Genomic DNA, 21,654 nt, shown 5'->3' with positions numbered 1-21,654 from the left:
CTCTGAGGGCTGGAGGGAATTCACTAGAAGCAGATGTGCGCGGCAGGTGGGTACCAGCCATGTCCTTGCGGGCGTGTTCCTGGAGTGGGGATCCGAGCCGAGGAGGGTGGGCCAGGCTTCTCGCTGACTTGGCCTTGCACGTCCCCCTCGGGAGCTGCGGGAAGTCCCTGGACCAGGGGTCCCCTGGTTCAAGTCCCACCCCCACCACATAGGTGAGTCATCTCCATAACTGTCCTAGCTCATGAGGTGGTTGTATGCATGAAGTAAGGCGTGTTTCCATCACACCTCTTTTCTGGTCTGCTTACCTCTCACACCTTTCTCACCAACCAGAGAGCCATTTGGTTTGGGGTGTTGTTCATGAGTTTGCGGGTATAAAAATGGAGTCAAGGGTCAAAATGGAGGTATAGTGTTCGGAATGCACTTCTTTTTTAAAGACTTTTTGTTCATTTGAGAGAGCATAAGCAGGAGGGAAGGGCAGAGAGAGAGAGAGAGAAGTAGACTCCCCACTGAGCAGGGGGCCGGATGCGGGGCTGGATCCCAGGATCCTGGGATCATGATGTGAGCCGAAGACAGATGCTTAACTGACCGAGCCACCCAGGCACTCGCTTTGAATGCACTTCTAAGAGGACTTCGCTTTGTTTGTGAAAAAGTCTGGGCGGAAGGAACCAGGAGTGTGTGATTCAGAGTCACTGGGGGAGAGAAGAGAAAGCAGAAAAACCCCTCCACCCTACCCCAGCCCACCAGTCCAACAGCATGGCATGGACCAAGACCATCTGGACAATAGAAATGTCCACGGGGGATTTTTATTTATTTATTTTTTTAGGGTATTTTTTTTTAACTTAAAATCAATTTAATTAACATACAATGTGTTATCAGTTTCAGAGGTAGAATTTAGTGATGCGTGTAACACCCAGTGCTCATTACATCACGTGCCCTCCTTCATGCCCGGCACCCAGTTACCCCACCCCCATACCCCCTCCCCTCCAGCCACCCTCAGTTTGTTTCCTATAGTCAAGAGTCTCTTACAGTTTGTCTCCCTCTCTGCTTTCGTCTTATTTTTTCTTCCCTTCGCCTTTGTTCATCTGTTTTGTTTCTTAACTTCCACATATAAGTGGCATCAAATGAACTTTGTCTTTCCCGCGGAGGATTTTTAAATCACTTGCTAAGAGATGTGTACACACTTATGCCATGTTCTCCCTGTAATCGTCAGTAAGATCTACATTGCTTATTGGGATTTTCTGTGGATGGATTCCTTAGGAAACTGCCAAGAGCTGATGAAGTCTGCGTTTGCTGCTTGAGCTTCCCAAGACAGTTCCCACAGAAGGTGCAGCTGGAGCAAGGGCGCAGGTGACCCTGGGTGTCAGGTATGCAAAGCAAACAATCTTGAGTGATTCCAATGCCCTGGTCCTCCAGGGCACCCCGATCCCAGCACTGGTCCCCCTGCCACCACTATATCAAGAGGATTTAATGTAAGGTGCTTAAAAGTTAAAAATGTAATTTGTCTGAAGCTCTGGGCTACTTGGTAATGGACAGGCAATGATACACAGTATCTCCCTGAATAGGAGGGCTCTTCTTGCAACATTGGTGCAGATGGGAAACCTAGCCACCCCGCACCTGGAAAAGAGATTCAACCCTAAGAAAAGTGTCCGGAAAGGCAAGGCATCCCTGGGATCAGTCAAAAGGGCAGTGCCTTGGTGATGGTAGGATGCTGCAAGGGACAGGTAGGGGCACTCTGTCCTTCCTCTCCCCCTCCTCTTCACTCCTCCTTGTTCCTGGCTGCCAATCACGCAGCCCCTCCTTGCAAGGGACAGCTCTGGGGCTGTCCACGGTCACCAGGCAGCCCGTGGCTACCACACCCAGTACGCGGGCAAAGACGTTAGCTGTTGAAAGAGGAGACTGTAGCCACAGGAGGCCCTCATCAGCTTGTGATTTCCGATTCAGTTAGGCCAAAGCTGATAAGGAGAGGGGGCTGCCCACTAGGGCCACACTGGCTGCCTGCTGCTGAGTGGTGGTCCTGCAGGGGTGGAGTCCCTGGTCCTTATCCTGCACTGGACTTACTCATTGCATTCATTTACTCCCCCATCCATCCACCCACCCACCCACCCACCCATCCACCCACCCATCCATCGACCCACCCACCCACCCATCCACCCATCCATCCATCCATCCACCCACCCAACCACCCACCCATCCACCCACCCACCCACCCACCCATCCATCCATCCACCCACCCACCCACCCATCCACCCACCCACCCATCCACCCACCCACCCACCCACCAACCCATCCACCCATCCATCCACCCATCCATCCACCCATCCACTCAACCACCCACCCATCCACCCATCCATCCACCCACCCATCCACCCAACCATGAACCCACACATCCACCCACCCATCCACCCACCCACCCACCCACCCACCCAACCATGAACACACGCATCCACCCACCCACCCACCCATCCACCCATCCACCCATCCACCCACCTACCCATCCACCCACCCATCCACCCACCCATCCACGTATCCATCCATCCAGCCAGCCATCCATCCACCCATCCATCCACCCAACCATGAACCCATGCCTCAACCCACCCACCCACCCACCCATCCACCCATCCACCCAACCATGAACACACGCATCCACCCACCCACCCACCCATCCATCCACCCATCCACCCACCTACCCATCCACCCACCCATCCACCCACCCATCCACGTATCCATCCATCCAGCCAGCCATCCATCCACCCACCCATCCACCCACCCATCCACGTATCCATCCATCCACCCATCCATCCACCCAACCATGAACCCATGCCTCAACCCACCCACCCACCCATCCACCCACCCACCCACCCATCCACCCACCCACCCATCCATCCATCCACCCATCCATCCACCCATCCATCTATTCACCCATCCATCCATCCATCCATCCATCCACCCATCCACCCACTCCCCAGCCAGCCAGCCAGCCAGGCATCCACCCACCCACCCACCCACCCACCCATCCATCCATCCATCCACCCACCCACCCACCCATCCATCCATCCATCCATCCACCCATCCACCCACCCACCCAGCCAGCCAGCCAGCCAGACATCTACCCACCCACCCATCCATCCATCCATCCACCCACCCACCCACCCACCCACCCACCCACCCATCCATCCATCCATCCACCCACCCACCCACCCACCCATCCATCCATCCATCCACCCATCCATCCACCCACCCAACCATGAACTCACCCATCTACCCACCCATCCATCCACCCATCCATCTACCCACCCATCCAGCCAGCCAGCCAGGCATCCACCCACCCACCCATCCACCCACCCATCCATCCACCCATCCACCCACCCACCCATCCATCTATCCATCCATCCACCCATCCACCCACCCACTCAGCCAGCCATCCACCCACCCATGCACCCACCCACCCACCTACCTATCCATCCATCCATCCATCCATCCATCCATCCATCCACCCATCCATCCATCCATCCATTTGTTGTATTTAATGAGCCAAGCATTCTCTTAACAGTCTCTTACCCTGGGACAGATAGGATAATGAGTAAGATCTAGCCTCTGCCTCCCCAGGACTTACTGGGGGAGGGTGGACGGATGAGGCAGAACTCAAAGATATGAGATAGAATATGATTCCAGTCACATGAGGCAACGTAGAAAAGTACCTATGGCAGGGAGACTGAACCATGGAGCAAAGGATCTGCTCCTCCTCCCTCGTCCTCCCTCCTCCCCCCTCGCCCTCCGTCCTCCTCCCTCTTCCTCCTCCCACCTCCTCTTTTTTCTCCTCTTCCTCCTCCTCTTCTGCAGAACCCATTCAAATCCTGGCAGAAAAAAAGACCAGTCACTTCTTTGGTTGCAAGGGACAGAAATCCAACTCAAACTGTCTTACTGAAAAAATATGGGCAAGAGAATGTATTGGATCACGGAGTCAAACAATTAGGCATCAGGGTTTCAGGCACGGCTGAATCCAGGCATTCAAATGGCACTGTCAGCAGTCTGTCTCTCTCCAGGACCATTTACCATTAGGCCAAATCAGTTGAGGGCATAGCGACTCTGAGCGTTTCAAAGGTCTAGGAGTGTGTTGAAGATTTCCCAAAGTATTGCTTGACTTCAACGTGTGAGAAAAAGAAAGACTATGAGGAGCTAGCCAATGGGTCCATATCTTAGAGGTGATCTGCTCCCTGGCACTGCTCCCTCTTAATTGCCAAGGTCAGCAGATGCTTTTGTCGGCCTCCTCCCCCGTGTCCTCTCTGCAGTCTTTGACACTGCTGACCGCCATGTCCTGGACACCCTCCCCTCCCCCAGCTTGCACGGCACTCGGCTGTCCTCCGGCCTCTCTCAGTTGTGTTTTCACTCTCCTCTGCTGGAGCCAAGAGGACCGAAGGGGACTCCACAGCATACGATCCAGCCTGGAGCTCGGCGGCCGCCCGGACCACTACAGAGCTGCAGGTGTCCAAGACTCCCGGGAGGGGTCACAGTGACGGGATGAAGCCCGGACTTGGGGATCAAGGAACCACCAGCTCAAGACAGGCCTTGCCAATCACACCAAGGAGTCTGGCCGTTCTCCTAAAGATAACAGGGAGCCAGTGAAGGCTGTACTGGGAGCATAAGGTGATCAGATTTGTGTTTCAGCACCAGAGAGGGCCCTTTGGCTGTGAGGTGGAGGCTGGATCAGGCTTCTGTGGCCATTCAGGAGGAGGACAATGGTGGCCTGATGAAGGGGTGACAGCCATGGGGGTGGAAAAAGGGGACGATTTGCGACATAGGACTTGGTTCCATTGAGATGGAACAGTTGAGGGAGAGAGGTGTTGAGGATGACACTCAAGTTTCTGAATCTGAGATGAGGAACAGAGAGGTGGGTTTGCAGGGGGTGGGGGAAGAGAGCTTGGTTTTTTTTCACATTGAGCTGGAAGTGCTGGATGACCCTCTGGCTGACCGTGTCCGGGGCAGGGACAGTGGGCTTGGTGTGTCGGGAGCTCGGGAGAGAGGTCTGGGCTCCGGGCATCACAGCCCAATCAGCACCGGGGGGGGGGACTCTATGGAGGTGCCCCCTCCTGCCCCCTCCAAAGAAAGAACCTCCAGTGCTCATGAGTGACCGCAGAGCTTCTGTAGAAAGCAGCCTCACTGCAGGATGTGTTCTGGGAGGAGCTTTGAAGGCCACGGGGAAGGGGAAGGAAGAGGAGGGGACAGAGCCGGGCCTGGGCGACACGGGCCCTTTCTCTGCAGATCTGGAAGCTGCCGTGGAGACTAAAGACATCGGGGTCTCCAGTGCGGGCAGCCTCCCTGGGCAGGACCGTGGGGAGCCAGTCAGCAGAAAGACTTAGGGGAACCCAGTTCTTCCTGAACCACGGTAGGTGCTGGCTGGGGTAAGGTGTCCAGGGAGGAAGCTGGGGGAGGCAGATCCAAGGGGAGCAGATGGAGGGGCCTGGGGGAGGGATTCTGGCAGGGAGCCCTCGAGGGGCTGAGATGCCCCCCGGCGCTTATATACAAAAGGCTTTCAGAGAAGGGTTACCGAGATATGTGGCCACTAGGAGCACTGTGCCAAGTTCAGATCATTTAACTCATTTTCACAAGAACTAGGGACCCGGGATCCATGAGAAGACCTCTCCTTTCTTCCCCGAATCCTGTAAGTGCCAATAATAATATAACAGATTACACACGCCCGGGTGCAGCAGAGTATACTCTCCGTCCCGCGGGCTCTCCCGAGCAATCGGAGGTGGGCTGGATATGTGTTTTAGTGCCCGTTTTATAGCTCAGAGAGATGAGGCAAGCTGCCAAGGATTGCAGGGCAGGTAAGCAAGGCGCCAGACTCAGAGTCAGCCTTCTGGTCCCACCCACAGCCCTGCCGGGACATCCTCTGTCCATCCCTTTTCCCGGGGGTGGCAGGTGACCATCATGCTGGGCTGGCTGCTTCTCTCCGCACGCACAATCGAGCAGGAACCCGAGGCCACGCAAGGCCAGGTCTCCGTGCTCGAGCTGGTGTGGCGTTGAGACGCAGCATGAGTGACTGACAGGAAAGTAAAAGGCGTGAGGGCCCTCGATGAGGGCAGGCAGGTGCGCAGGTGACCTTGGGATGTGGGATGGGGGCGCGGGGCTCTGCAGGAGGCGGCACGTGAGCCTTGAAGGGCAGGGAGGGTCTGTGTGCAGAGACAGCAAGCGTCCCAGTGGGGAGCAAGGTGTGCAAACCCACAGAGCAGGAGAGTGTGGTGTGGAAGAGGGCGTTACGGGAAAGCACAGCTCTTGACTCCGTTTGGCTGCTTAGAGGGCTTGCAGGAGCCTTCTCCACGCCTTCCGTTCCCCTAAGAGGTTCCTGAGCACCCTCCTGTTTAGTCCTGGCAGTAACCCTACGAGGTAGGTGCCATTATTAGCCCTCCTTTAGAGATCGGGAAGCTGAGGCACAAAGGTCCTAAGCAACGAGCCCAAGATGTCGCAGCAATAGAGAAGATTAGAACCCAGGCAGTCCAGCACCAAATGCCATCAGCCCAGCCACTTTGCCACACAGCCCCTCCCCGCAGCCCGCTCCTTGGCTGCCGTGGTGGCTGTGAATCTGGTCCCCCGTGAGATTCCTCCCCTGCACACCCCTGCCCCCCACGCCCCAGCCCCCGCAGAACAATGCTGTCCTTCCCCCACCCCTCACCGCCCAGACTGGCCTCCCTCACATCCAGGTGTTTCCTCCCCGGCCAGCGGCAGACACAGCAGGGGAAACAGGCCTGCCCCATCCCCAGGGGACAGCTGCAAGCAGGGCCCCCGCGTCCCCGGCGCCTCGGGAATCTAGAACGCCCGAGTGGGCCTCATGGGATGAGGGATGAGGGTTGAGGACTCCGAGCTCTGCATTTCTACTGTGAGTCCGCTACTCACATGCTCTGAACCAAAGGACCGGGTGTGTTGTCCGGCAAGTATGACTTTCTCCACGGAGGCAAAGGTCAGAGTACTGGAAATAGCGTCTGTCCCCAAAACTCAGGGGTTCTGAGGCAGCATTGGTGGGAGGAGAAGGAAGTGGGTTTGGTGGCAGGGAATTCCCTTTTCCCAGTGCCAGGGTTGGGGGCGGACGACAGGTGGGCCACAGAGCTACCATCTTGGGAAACTCTGTGTCTTTGTTCCCGGATTGTAGGCCTGGAGGGCTGGCTGCAGGGAGGGTGCGCGGTGGGTTCTGTGTAAAGAGCCTGGCCTAGAAGCCAGCAATGGTGGTGGGGGTGGCGGGGGGAGGGGCTGGGGGTACCGGGGTGGGCACGGGGTCGTCAGAAGCCAGGGTCTTCACTGCTGGAACACCAGCCCCGAGCCAGGCCTCCCCAGATCCTCCTCTGAACCCTGCTTCCTTGAGTCCTTCCTGTAGCTAGAAGTCTTCCCCACCTGGTCTTGCACCAGCCATGGGCTGGGAACAGCAGTAGGGAACGGGCTCCCGTTGGCTTCTTCCCGCTGCGTCCCCTGCAGCCACCACTGTGGTTCTGTGGCGGGTCCCGGGGTGTGTTTCACCCCAAGGCAGTGACCAGCTGGTGTTTGCACCTGCTCTGAGGACCATTTATTGTGAATGTTCTGTATTTAAGGAATAATACCCTCCGAATCCCAAGTGACTCATTCATCCCTTGTCCCTGATCTTGTCCCTATGTCAAGAATTGTGAAGCGCCTAAGATTTCCCCCTCCTTGTAATTATTCGGTTAGCCAGTCACAGTTTCGCCAGCAGAAAACATAAGACTCTAGAGTCCAAGACGAAGGACTTGATGACTCAGGGCGTGACAAGCATGTGAGCATCAGGCTGGAGCGTCTCGGGCAGATCTGGCCCCGCTCATTCCCGTGCCTTCACATGTTTCCACCCAGAGCTCACCTCCTCAGTGAGACCTCCCTGAGCAACCTCTTAGAAACCTCACCCCCAGCTCTGGAGCCTCACATTCCCCTGCCCGGCCTTGCCCTTACAGCACTGACCGTCTGCTAATATACGACTTAATTCCCGAGTCTATCGTCCATCCCCTGCGTGCTCACTACACACCCTGTAGAGAGAAGACTTTATGAGAGCAGGTGTTTTTGTCTATTTTAAATTATGCCATTTCCCCAGGACCTGGAATGGTGTCTCACATCTAGAAGGGGCTGAATGAAGGAATGAGTGAGTGAATCCATCCATTTCTTGGGTCCCCCACTGAAGCCCTGGTTTTCCTACCCGTGTCTGCAGGACAGTGTCTGGTACACAGCAAGGCTCAGTAGAAGAGACACTGAATGGACACTGGGGGGTGGGGGCAGGGCAGGGTGAGAGGCGGCCCACAGGGACTGGGGGTTTTCTCCCTGGTGGTGGGGGTTCACCCCGGGCTGCGCTCCCTGCTGCCGACACCAGCTGCTGAGAATCTTCCCGACAGATTGGGGCAGAGGCTGATGTGTTCCTTTCCTGTGCTGCCTCGTTCTTGTGGTGACTGGGGGAGCCGGGAAAGGGCGGGGGCACGTGAGTGGAGCCCTGCGGTGCCCCTTTGCTTGGGCAGTGGCACAAAAGCCACAGCGGGACATCGCAGCCTGGGTTGTCCAAGGTGCAGTCTGACCCGGACCCCCATGCCCAGGTGGCAGAGCACGATGTCCTTCTCACTGTTGTGCTTGGGTCCCCTTCTCGTGGGACGGTCATCTCCTTCGCCAGCATTCTGAGCATCAACATAATCTTCATTTCCTGTGCCACTTGTCCAACCAGCCGAGCCCCACAGTCTTGTTTCTGCTCCCTAGCCTGAGAGCGGTCGGGAACAGTGACCCTGTTCTGTCTTCCTACAAGTGCCTGGTGGTCATTCATTCAATGGTATTTATCGGGGTCCTTCTATTGGTATAAGCAGCGTCAGGTAATGGGGAGCCAGAAGTGAGTAAACAGAGTCCCGCCCTCATGGAACATTCTAGCAGAAGCAACCAGTCCATCCACAAATGGGACTCTATACATGGTGCCTAGAGAAGTGGAGAAGCACCCGTGGGTGTTTGTTGACTGACTCACATGGGCGCCGTTGGCAACCCCAGCGCCCAGCTCACAAAAGCCATTATTCTTTTTTTTTTTTTAAAGATTTTATTTATTTATTTGACAGAGAGAGAGAGAGAGCACAAGCAGGGGGAGTGGCAGGCAGAGGGAGAGGGAGAAGCAGATTCCCTGCAGAGCAAGGAGCCCGATGCGGGACTCGATCCCAGGACCCGGGGATCATGACCTGAGCTAAAAACAGTTGCTTAACCAACTGAGCCACCCAGGTGGCCCCACAAAAGCCATTCTTTATTAGCTGCTCTTGGAGCATTAGGACTGGAGACACAGCATAGCTCATGTCTGCCTCCAGGGGCCCCGCCGGGGCCTGAACGATGCCGCAGACAAGCTCCCGGGCACCAGGGAACAGCCGCGCCTCTGGCCCTCCCCACAGGCTGGGCATGCCTGCAGGTTGTTGCCGTGTGGAACGGGGGGCCCTGTCTTGCCACATCTCCCCGTTATTCCTTTTATGTAAAAGCTGGGAATCTGGATTTTTATGTGAAATACGACTTTTTAAGAGTTGGCCGCAGATTCAGATCTTCTGAAGCTCTCGCTTCTTCTGGGGTCGGGGGTGGCGGCGATGGCCCAGACGAGGGGTGAGGATGCTGGCTTTTCACTGTAGAGCAGTTTGAACCTTTTCGATTTACTGTTGGCGTGGTGGTTCTTCCAAAGGTGCGTTTTATCAATCCACTAGGCAGAGCATGTCACCGGGGCCCCGGTGTGAATCTGTGAAATGGGTTCTTTGTCGGGCGTGTTGCGGACATGGGTCCGTGAGAGTGTCAGCGTGCTGATCTCGGGCCAGGAGCGAGGCAGCTAGGGCTACAATGCCGTCCTTAAAAGTCCTTAAAAAGTCAGGGCCCCCAGTTCGAAGGGCAAGGACCGCGTCTCCCTCATTCCTGTCTGAACTCCCACGCCCTTGCCCAATTTTGGCCGCCCGGACTGGACCGTGTTCCACAGATGCTCTTTCATTCGCTCAGCAATGTCAGTCACTCCGAACTCTGCCAGGAACTAAGAAGAGAGCCGCGGGGCCTCTGAGCTGCCCAACTAGAGGTTCCACGTCTGTGGATGGAAGCTTCCTGCTCTTTTCCTGGATCTGTTTTCCTCCGGCTTTGTTTTTGTATTTTACCTACAAGACAATCCCACGTGCTTACCTGGCTTCCCAGCCTTCTGGAAGAGCAGAGATGGCTGAGACACGGTTGCTGCCAACACAGGGGAGCCTTGGTTGGAAGTAGAAAGAAACATCCCCTCTGAGCAGACATTCAGGGTAGGATGGAGGCTGCCGTCCTCTGCAGACAGCCCTTGAAATCTTCAGCGTGCTAACAACATGCAACGAGCCCCGCTGAGAGTCATCGAGAAAACGTTCGGAGACCTGTTTCGGTGCTAAAACGGGCAAGCTTCATTTCCTAAGAAATGCGTGTCGTCGTGAATTGAAGACAGAGGTGATGATGCATTTTGAGTATGACCTGGGTGCTGTTCACTTCCATTTCCTGTCTGGGTGCAAGCTTGTCCCCTGAGGGCTCCCCCGCTGCCTTATGGTCAACAGCCCCAAAGGACAGGAAATAGATTACAGAGGTCCCCTGCAGAGGAGTAAAGGGGGGTGAGCACAGAGCATCTCCGGCACCTGTGCAAGTATATGTTCGTACTGAGGAAATGTTTGGTGAATGAATGAGTGAGCAAATGAATGAAGAGAAAAATGGATAAGGAGGCTTTCCGACCTTGGTTGTTTACGCTTCTTACAATTTTTATTTTCAGTTAAAGATCAGCCCAGAAGAGCCCCAGTTTTGCACCACGAATCCTGGGGCAAGCACCTCTTTTAATATATCTCTTTGTGATTTCTTTTCCTTCGAGCATGCTCAATATTCCATATCTGCCGATTCCACCTGGACAGACGCTTACCTGTGTGTTCATTTCATTTTTACTAGGGCAGAGGGTGCCCTGCGAGGTTTGGAGGTAGGAGAAGAAGGAGTGCAGAGGGCAAGGGAGGTGGCTGTGACTTCACACCCTCAGTTGAGATTGAGCTCTAGCCCCGGTTTCATCGTTCATTAGCCATGTGATTTTTGGCAAGATACTTCACCTTTGTTCTGCAGGATGTTTCTTCATCATCTACGGGGCGCTAGCACTGCCCGAGGTGCTAGATGTGCTGTGGTGAATAGACACAGGAGAGCCCAGTGTTTGTGGAGCTCACTGCTCTAAAGAGTAGCCGAGAAAATTAATCATGAGACAGGAAAACTTTGATACTGATAAATGCTATGAATAAAATAAAAGAGTGTGCTAGAGTATCACCTGGGGAGGGTGGGTGGGGGGTTATTTTAGATAGATTGACTAGGAAAGGCCTCTCTAAGGAGATGACATTTAAAACGAGACCTGAATATTGAGAAGGAGTGTCGCTGTGCAGAGAGGTGTTCCAGGCAGAGGCGTGCAAAGGTCCTGAGGCAGGTCTGGGAAGTGTGAGTAGCACAATGAGCCATGAGGTGAGAGCCTGGTGAGCCAGAGGGAGAGGGGAAGGACCTGAAGCTGGAGAGCTGCACTGGAGAAAGATGAGGCAAGATTTAGGCAGGGTGAGGAGTGGGGAGTTATTCTGAGATCTAAGAGAAGCCTTTGGTGGGCTTTAATCAAGGACTGGGTTGTAGGGAGTGGATACAGGGGGACTTACTGAGGGAACGGCCATGATCTGAGCAAGAGGTGACAATGGTAGCTTGGTCCCCATGCATCGGGCAGAGATTATCATGATCATTCTTTTTTTTTTTTTAAGATTTTATTTATTTATTTGACAGAGAGATAGTGAGAGAGGGAACACAAGCAGGGGGAGTGGGAGAGGGAGAAGCAGGCTTCCTGCTGGGCAGGGAGCCCGATGTGGGGCTCGATCCCAGGACCCTGGAATCATGACCGGAGCCGAAGGCAGATGCTTAACCAACTGAGCCCCCCAGGCGTCCCTATCATGATCATTCTTAACCACAGCTAGTAGAGGGGGACCTGGGAATCCAACGTCTTGGGTCCCACTTGGGAATTTTCTCTTGGCCTCCCCGCATCACTGGGTCTGGAGTCAGGGTCTGTCCTGTCCCCACCGTGCGGTGGCTCAGACCACCCCACGTTGCCATTTCCAGCCCCTCCCCCCAGACTGGGGACACCCCAGGGTCAGCCACACACTCTCATCCATGGTTGGATCTTCAGGTTTGCGTTTTCACAATTCCTGCAGATTTCAATGTCTATTCTCACCCACAAAAACACACCACGGAGCCTTTTCGGAAAGAATGAGCAGCATGAATGCTCAACGCATTCCTCTTTGGCAGAGTTTTGGGTCCTTCATCTCTACAACCAGCCCTTTTTCGAAATTTTGTCACGAAGCAGTTTGACATCCTACCTGGCGCTTTGGGGCACCCATCTCACCAAGGGGGAGGCTGTAGCTCTGAGAGGCCAGTGACGAGCCCCACCAGTGCCCAGGAAGGGAGAGAAGGGAAATTATTTTAACAGTTCTATTGTGGTTTTTCGTTTTTAAGTTACCCTGCTTTTAAGTTAACACACACAGGGCAACATGATGGCAGTCTTCCTAAGTTGGGTGGTGGGCTCACAGGTGTCCATTTTATTGTTAGGCTTCACAACGTACATATATGTTAGCTCGCTCTTGGGCACCATCTGTTCCATAATAAAAATAAAGCCAGACATCGTATTAGGAAGTCAGAAGATGTAGAAAAGCATTACAATGAAAATTATCTGTGATCCCAGTGTCTATGGGTAAGTGATATCATGCGCACGTGCACACACACACGCAGAGTATAAAGAGACAGAAGATACAGGTAAACTGGGCAAGTCTGAATAAGGAGGTTTGATGTCGATGTCCTGGTTATGATACCGTCCTGTGGTTTCACGAGATGCTATCACTGAGCAGACCGGGTAAAGCGTACGTGAGATCTCTTCTTACCATTGCAGGTGAATCTGCCATGATCTCAAAATGAAAAGTTTACCTTTCAAAAAGATAGCAGCTCTTTCTTTCTTTCTTTTCAAACGTAACTACAATACTATGATCTCCCTCCCCGCAAATCTCTGTAGTGTTTACATTCCCACTTGCCTCTGTGTGGTAGTTTTTGTAATAGTTTGAATTGGGATCTAAACAAGATACACACATCGTCTTGGTTGATTAAAGTCTCTTCAGCCCCTGTGAATTCCTAGCCACCCCCCACCCAACACCATTCATTTCCATGTGTGTTCTCACCGCCACCCCATCTTCCTTGCAATGAATTTGTTAAGAGAGAACAGGGTGTGTGTCCTGCAGAGGTTCTCAGAGTCTGGTTTTTGCATCCTGGTAGTATGCGTCCGCGTATTCTGTATTTTTCATAAATTGGTCATCGGATGTAGAGGCTTGTTTGCTTTTAGAATTTATAAAACATGCACAAGTTTTAAAAATTCCTTTTCTAGAATGTCCTATAAATGGAAACATACAGCATGTAACCATTTGAACCTGGCTTCTTTTACTCAGCATGAGATTCACACATGTTGTTGTATATAACAATAGTTCCTCTCTTTGATTCAGCAAGTATCCCGCGGTAGGAATGTATCAGTTCGCTTGTCCTTTCACCCTTGAAGGCATTAGGTTGTTTCCAGTTTGGGGCCGTTATGAACAGAGCTGCTATACCTACCCATGAACAGGTTTTTGTGTGAAATTGTCATTCTTCTGCAGGAAGTCGTTAGGACTGGGATTTCAGGATCACATAGTAAGCGATGTTTAACTTTATGAGACATTGCCAGACTGTTTTCCAAAATGGTAGTGCTATTTTGCATTCCCACCAGTAATGTGTGAACATTCCTGTTCTCCCCGATCCTCTCCAGCATTTTGTATTGTCACCACTAAATTTTGGGCATTCTGATGGTTGTATGGTGGTATCTCCCGGTTTTAATCTGCATTTCCCTGATGACAAATAACATGCATTTTTTTTTTTTTCTTGTGCTTACTTGCCATCCACATATCTTTTTGGATGAACTGTTTAAACAAATATTTTTCCTGCTTGGGGATATTGTTTGGGGATATTATTTGTTTCCTTACTGTTGAGTTTTGAGAGTTCTTTATATGTCATGGTTACAAGTTCTTTGTCAGACATGTGATTTGAAACTATTTTCTCCAAGTCTCTACTTTGTCTTTTCATTTTCTTAAAGCTACTTTTTGCAAAGCCAAAGTTTTCAATTTTGGCAAAGTCCAATTTATCAATTTTTTCCTTTATGGATCGTGCTCTTGGTATCATATCTAAGAATTCTCTCTAACCCAAGGTCTCAAAGACTTTTCCCTATGTTTTCTTCTAAACCTTTTATAGTTTTACCTTTTACATTCAGATCTGTGATACATTTTAAGTTCACTTTGCTTTGAGATGTGGGATTTAGGTTGAGGTACTTTGGTTTTTTTGCATATTGATGATTGATTGATTGTTCCAGACCGTTTGTTGGAAAGACATATCCTTCCTCATTGACTTGTCTTTGCAACTTTGTAAAAAATCAGTTGGCTGTTTCAATGTGGGTCTATTCCTGGACACTCTATTCTGTTCCTTGGATCTGTGTCTAGTCCTTCACTAATAATTTTATAGTTGTTCTTAAAATAGGGAGATGAGTCCTCAATTTTTTTTTCAAAATTTTTTTGGCTCTTTCAGTTCTTAGAAATTTTAGAATCTGGGCGCCTGGGTGGCTCAGTTGGTTAAGCGACTGCCTTCGGCTCAGGTCATGATCCTGGAGTCCCGGGATCGAGTCCCACATCGGGCTCCCTGCTAATCAGGGAGTCTGCTTCTCCCTCTGACCCTCCCCCCTCTCATGTGCTCTCTCTCTCTCTCTCAAATAGATAAATAAAATCTTGAAAAAAAAATAAAAAAAGAAATTTTAGAATCTGCTTATCTTCAAGCTACAAAAGAAATCTGATATTTTTATTGGAATTTTATTAAATCTATAAACCAACTGGGGAGAATTGACATCTCAACTATGTTGGGTCTTCCAGATCATAAACAGTGTGTGTCTCCATTTATTTCAGTGTTCCTTGCTTTCTTTCATCAGCATTTTGTGGTTTTCATTGGACAGATCCTATACATGTTTTGTTAGCTTTATTTCTCTCTTTTTGTAAAGTATTTCTCTGTCTCTTTTTTTTCTTTTAGAGCTATTTTAAATGGCATTGTGTTTTAAATTTTGGTTTCCAGTTGTTCATTTTCAGCATATATAAATATGTCTGGTGTTGTATGCTGACAATATATCCTGTGATCCTGGCAAACTCACTTGTTAGTTCTAGGAGATTTTTTTGGTAGATTCTGAGGGATTTTTCTATGTACACCTGTTACCTGTGAATAGGGTTGTATTATTTGCAAATAGTTTTATTTCTTCCTTTCTGAGCTGTATACCTCTTTTCCTTTCTTTTTCTACTTTTTTTCTTTGTCTTACTACACTGGCTTCCAACATTATGTTGATTTGTTGAATAGAAGTGGTGAGAGTGAATGTCCTTGACTTTTCCTAAACTTTGAGGGGAAATATTCAGGGTTTTTTGCTACTATGTATGTTAGTTGGGAGGCCTTTTGGTGTAGGCCCTTTATCAGATTAATGAAGTTCCCTTATATTCCTAATTTATTCTAAGTTTTTATCATGAATGTTAAAATTTGTCAAATGTTTTTACTGCATCAATTAATAGGAACATACTGTTTTTCTTTTTTAGTCTTTAATATAATGGATTACACTGATCAACTTTCAAACATTGAACCAGTCTTGGATCCCTGGAATAAACCCCATCAAGTTGTTATACATTATTCTTTTTATATATTGCTGGTTTTAGTTTGCTAATATTTTGCTCAGAATTTTTTTCATATATGTTTATAAGGGATATTGGTCTATTTTCTTTTCTTGTACTCTCTTTGTCTGGTTTTGATATCAGGAGAGTGTTAGACTCCTAAAATGAGTTGGGAAGTGTTTACCCACTTACTTTATTGTTGGGGCCGATGGATTATTTAGAAATGTGTTGCTTAATATCCCAACATTTGGAGATTTTCTAATTATCTTTATGTTACTGATTTCAAGTTTAATTTCATTATAATCCGCAAACCTACTTTGTATAATTCAGTTATTTTAAATTTGTTAAGGTTTGTTTTATAACCAAGAGTATTGTCTATCTTGGTGAATGTTTCATGCACACTTGAAAAGAATTCGTATTCTGCTATTGTTGTGTGTAGTGTTCAATGATTGCCTGTTAAATTCAGTTGGTTGATAGTATTATTCAGTTTTTCCATGTCTTTCCTGATTTTCCATCTGCTGGTCCTATCAGTCACTGAGAAAGAACTGTTAAAATCTCCAACTGTAACTGTGGATTTGCCTACTTGTAATTTAGTTTTATTAGTTTTTCCTTTGTGTATTTTGAAGCCCTGTTTTTAGGTGCATACATGTTTAGGATTGTTATAGCTTCTTCATGAATTGACTCTCTTGTCATTATGAAAAGCAATAAGAAGCTTGTTCCTGGCAATAGTCCTTGCTTTGAAATCTACTTTGTCTCATACTAATACAGCTACTTCAGCATTCTTTTGATTAATATTCAAGTAGTATATATTTTTTTCTGTTCTTTTGCTTACCTATGGCATTATATTTGAAGTAAATTTATTGTAAACAGCATAGAGTTGGTTCTGGTTTTTTAAAATACTGACAGTCTATGTCTTTTAATTGGTGTGTTTAGACTATTTAGATTTACTATAACTATTGATATGTTTTTATTCAGGTCTGCCACATTATTATTCATCTTCTGTTTGTTATTTTTGGCTTTTGTTCCTCTGATAGAGGGAAGAAAGCATTAAGGATTCTTCCCATGCCCTTGGAACTATAGTTCCTCTAGTCAGAGGGAAGAATTTCCCTTTTTCAGAATTTTAGGCACCTGCATGGCCTCCGGTGCCATCACCGTCGCTGCTATTGTTATTACAAGATTGCCTGCGGGATATGGAAGGAGGAATTGCAAAAGAAAAAGTAAATTCCCCCATCTCTCCAATCCTTTGGGGACCCTTTTTTTGATCCTCAGACCAGAAAGAGAGGCTTTTCTTCTAGCTCTTTCTGTCTGCCCTAAGTGTGCACTTGTGAGTTTCAGGCTGTCTTTGTGTCCAGGCCAGGGTATAATGGGGAGGGGGGACGTGCAGAAAACTCATTGTCAGATTGTTCACGTTCTGGTTTTCTTCCCCATTCTGCCTGATACCATTTACTTTTCAGAAGCCTCAGACAGCCGTTCCCTGCATACCGTCCAGAGTTTTTAGTTGTACTGAGTGGGAGAGTTACAGCCAAGAATTACTTACTCCGTGTTAACTAGAACCAGGACCTCCTCTAATGTCAAGTTTTGATGTTCAGTTTTTCCTGGCTTTTTACAATGCATCTGAGCAAATTTAGAAATATACTTTTTAAAATTAATGTGTTAGAAAGGTGTTAATTGTTTTGTTACCTAGTGCTTAAAATGAATACTTCTGAAAATCTTTTAAATTCAATAAATGTATCATTTTTATGTCTGCTTAGTATTCCATTGCACAAGTAACTTTTATTTGCTTAGTTGACGCTCTGTCATTGGGCCTTTGAGTTTCTTCTGTTTTTCTCCCTTTTTAAACAATATTTCAATGGACATTGTTATATACTTTCCTTATGCACTCATCCAATTATTTCCTTAGGAGAAATTCCTAATAGTGGAGTTGCTTGGACAAAAAGTAGACACATTTTGAATTTTGATGTTATTGCCCAACTACCCTCCAGAAAATTTCCGCTCTCACCAGTTGAGTACAGTGCAAATTTTTCCGTATCTTCAGCAACAGTTGTTGTTTTTATCTTTTCTAATCTCTGCCAATGGCATATCACATTTTAATATTCCTTTCTATGATTATCAATCATCTGGAATTATTCAGAATACATTATAATTTTAATTCATTGAATTCTATCAGTGATATTTGTTTTATACTTTTAATATTTAATTTCTTATTGTGGCAAAATATCATAAAATTTTCCATTTTAACCATTTTAAAGTGCACAAATTCAGTGTCGCTAAGTGCATTCGCAACATTGCACAATCACCACTGTCCATTTTCAGAACTTTTTCATCATCTCTGTACCCACTGAGTAATAATTCCCCATTCCTCCTGCCCCATAGCCCCTGGGCACCTCTGTTTACACTTTCTGTCTTTGTGAATCTGCCTATTGTAAGTGCCCTGCGTAAATAGAGTCAAATAATATTTGTCCTTTTGGCCTGACTTATTTCACTTAGCATGATGTTTTCAAGGCTCATCTATGTGGTAGCATGTGTCCAAAGTTCATTCCATTTTAAGATTGAATAATTTTCTTTTGTATGGATATACCACATTTTGTTTATCCATTCAACTGTTGATGGACATTTGGAGTATTTCCAATTTGGGGCCATTTTGAATAATGCTGCTATGAACATCAATATGCAAGTATCTGTTAGAGTCCTTATTTTCAGTTCTTTTGGGTATTTACCTAGGAGTGGAATTTCTCGGTCCTGTGGTAAATCTATGTTTAACTTTTTGAGGAGTCACTGTACTCTTTTCCACCACAACTGCACCATTTTAAATTCCAACCAGCAACGCACAGGTCTGATTTCTTTTGTCTGTTGTTTTTTTTAAATAGCTGTCCCAGTGAGTGTGGAGTGCTTCATCTATTTTTTAAATGATCTTTATTAGATTTTGCTATCAAGGATAAGTTGACTTTTTCAGGGAATCTTTCCTTCTTTCTCTATGCTTTTGAACAGTTGAAATAGCTTAACATTTTTTTCTTCACTGGTTTGAGAGAGCTTCTCAGAGGAACCATCTGAGACATAAATCACCTGTTTTTAAAGAGATTTATTTGTTTATTTTAGAGAGAGAGCGTGTGTATGAGTGGGGGAGGGGCGGGGGGGGAGAGAGAGAGAGAGGAAGAGAATCTCAAGCAGACTCCACACTGAGCGCAGAGCCTGATGCGGGGCTTGATCTCACGACCCTGAGATCATGACCCGAGCCGAAACCAAGAGTGGGACACTTAACCAGTTGAGCCGCCCAGGTGCCCTGACATATATCATTTTTTAAGAACTAATTCTTTGACAGCTTTCTTTATTTCTTCACTGCTCACTAACATGAGCAGTTTTGCTAACTCTCCTGGAGCCTTTTGTGTCATTTTTATTTCCCTAGAAAACCATGTGTGAGATAGAGAGTTCATATTTTTTTTGCTACAAATAAACATATATCACATATCATATATGTGTACATATATGGTATGCATGTATGTTATCGTTTTAAATCATTGCCAATGGTATATCACATTTTAATATTCATTTCTATGATTATCAATAGGCTACAATTATTCAGAGTACGTTATATTTTATTCCATTGAGTATATATGACATTTACCATTCCTGATATTTTCTTATTGTTCTCTCTCTCTCTCTCTCTCTCTCTCTCTCTCAATTAGCTTTCTCAGGCATAGTTTTATTCACTTATTCTTGGATTTGTTCATAGTTCCTCTGCTTTTCAGTTGTGGAGTTTATTGCTCTGCGAAGCAGGCTTTGGGGGTCCCTCCGACTGGGATCATGGTCGGGCAGCCAGGGGTCATGACTAAGGGCGTGCATTTGAGAGCCAGATAGCCTGAGTTCAGTGCTCATTCCTTTACTTACCAGCTCTTTGACCTTGAATCATTATTTAACCTCTCCGTACTTCAATTTCCCCATCCATAGAATGGGGGAGAAGATAGTACCTACATTATAAGGTTAATATGAATATTAAAAAGTTGATTGTCTTTAAGTGTTTAGAAGAGCACCCGGCACGTAGCCAGAACCATAGAAGAATTTCTTAAATAAATCTAGGCTTTCCTCTAACGCACTAGAAGCCTAGGTCCCCTAGGAGCCTCTCCATTCCCCCAAATATACTTTCTGTACCTTCCCACCACTTACACTAACTGCCTTTTATTTTGCAGAACCACCTCTGTGCGGAAAAACAACCACTTTACTTTCCATTCTGCTGTCTGAGACAACCACATCCTCCTCACACATACCCCAGGTTCCCATGGAGAGCTCAGGTCAGTATGATTGGGGGCAGAGGGGTCCAGTGCCCCTGGCTGCATCGCAGGGTAGGCCTCCCTTGCAGGTGAGAAGGCCCCCAGGGCAGGCAGGACCACCTTCACCTTCGCCCCGACCCCCAACTCAGCTGTCCAAATGTGAGAACATCTTGAGAAGTGGACATCCACACACTTGTATGAGCCCCAGCTGCTTGCAGGTCACTGAGCTGGACATTGGGGATAATGACAATAATAGCCAAGATCTGTCACCAAATGCTTGCATTTATTTAACAAAAACCTCTCTAGTGCTTATACTTTATCAAGTAGTGATAAAAGCAATTGACAAATATTAACTCATTTAGTCTTCATAAGGACCCCATGAGATAGCAGTAATCATTGCTCCCATTTCTCAGAAGGAGAAAGCGAGACCCAGAGGGGACAAGTATACTTACAAGGCCACACATTGATACTGTATAGTCAAACCAGGATTTGACCCCCACAATCCAGCTCCAGCCCTATGCCCTTAATGATTTCGCTGAGGATTGCCCTGTGCATTCATCAGAAGGATTTGTGAGGTACAGTATCAATGTAATTGTCCTCGTTTTACTGAAAGGGAAACAGAGGCTCAGAGAGGTTAGGTAATTTGCTCAAAGCTACACAGCTAGTAAGTGGCAGAGCAAAGATCAGAACCAAGGTCTAGCTCATTTCCCAAACCCTTCATGTTCTATCAACCTGGGACAGCAAGGAGAGATGACCCTTCCCTCAAGATGTGTATCACCTAGTGGTCACCCAGGAAGTCCCACAGGACTCCTCACGAGGCTTGACTCTAATGCCCTTGAAGACCCCGATCCCAGGGAAGGGGAGGGCACATCCGGGGCCGGTGCAGCTACCAGGTTACCATCCCTAAGACACGCATTCTTTCCACAAACTCCTCACGCCCGCCGTCATAGTGCTTCACCCCACCAGAAGAAGCTCCATCGGAATCAGGCAAGTCCGTGAGTCCTGGTGTTGAGATATTCTGGGTTGTCTTTAACCAGCTGGGGTTTGCACCAGGAGGATGGTGGTGGAGCCAGCCCTGTGAAAATTTAAATATTTCAAAACCAATTTACTTTGCCCCAACTTTAATTGTAATAATAGACGCATGCCATGCTGTTTTAGGAAGAGAGGTGTGCCAATAGAGTTTCTCTGGATACAAGCAGTAGAAACCCATAGGGCTAGTTTAATTGTCAAAAATAAAGAGTGGCCAAGCACTGAAGGAAAAGTGAAGCCCCAGGCACCAGTAAGGGCAGGGAACAGAGTGGACCCACCACCAGGACAGGAAGAGGTGGACAGTGACCTCAGAGAGTGCTCCACGTGTTCTTCCCTGCTGGCCGTCACCTGCACAAGGTTTGCCTAGAGGGAGAGAGAGTCCATTGGCCAGCTCGGTCCTGTGCCCACTCCAAGGCCAAGGCAAAGCAGGGCACCTAGGCCACAGTCTCACCAAGACAACAGAGAGCAGGGAGGATTGCTGGGCAGAAGAACCAACAGATATCCACCACCAAAGATGTGACAGATGACCCCCCCCACCCACCCGAATCAAATGGGCAGAAGGAAACGTCCCAAATTTAGGAAGCTTGCCCTGGGAGCTCTGAAGGGGAGTTTTC

The 21,654-nt window shown here is 48.3% G+C and overlaps 1 protein-coding gene across 2 annotated transcripts in view; it reads left to right on the top strand.

Moving 5' to 3' along the window:
* Positions 1-5,247: 5,247 nt before the first annotated feature.
* The window catches only part of PIK3R6 (phosphoinositide-3-kinase regulatory subunit 6), a 51,260-nt gene continuing 34,853 nt past the window's right edge, over positions 5,248-21,654 (top strand). For both annotated transcript variants that reach the window (XM_027568286.1, XM_027568287.1), the window contains exons 1-2: positions 5,248-5,383; positions 19,931-20,032. In XM_027568286.1, coding sequence (XP_027424087.1) covers positions 20,020-20,032 — 13 coding nt within the window. In that variant the 5' untranslated portion in view covers positions 5,248-5,383; positions 19,931-20,019. The remainder of the gene's footprint in view (positions 5,384-19,930; positions 20,033-21,654) is intronic.

The sequence above is a fragment of the Zalophus californianus genome, chromosome 16 (assembly GCF_009762305.2).
Source record: "Zalophus californianus isolate mZalCal1 chromosome 16, mZalCal1.pri.v2, whole genome shotgun sequence".
NCBI classification, from domain to species: Eukaryota; Metazoa; Chordata; class Mammalia; order Carnivora; family Otariidae; genus Zalophus; species Zalophus californianus.
This window is presented reverse-complemented; position numbering and strand designations above follow the sequence as displayed.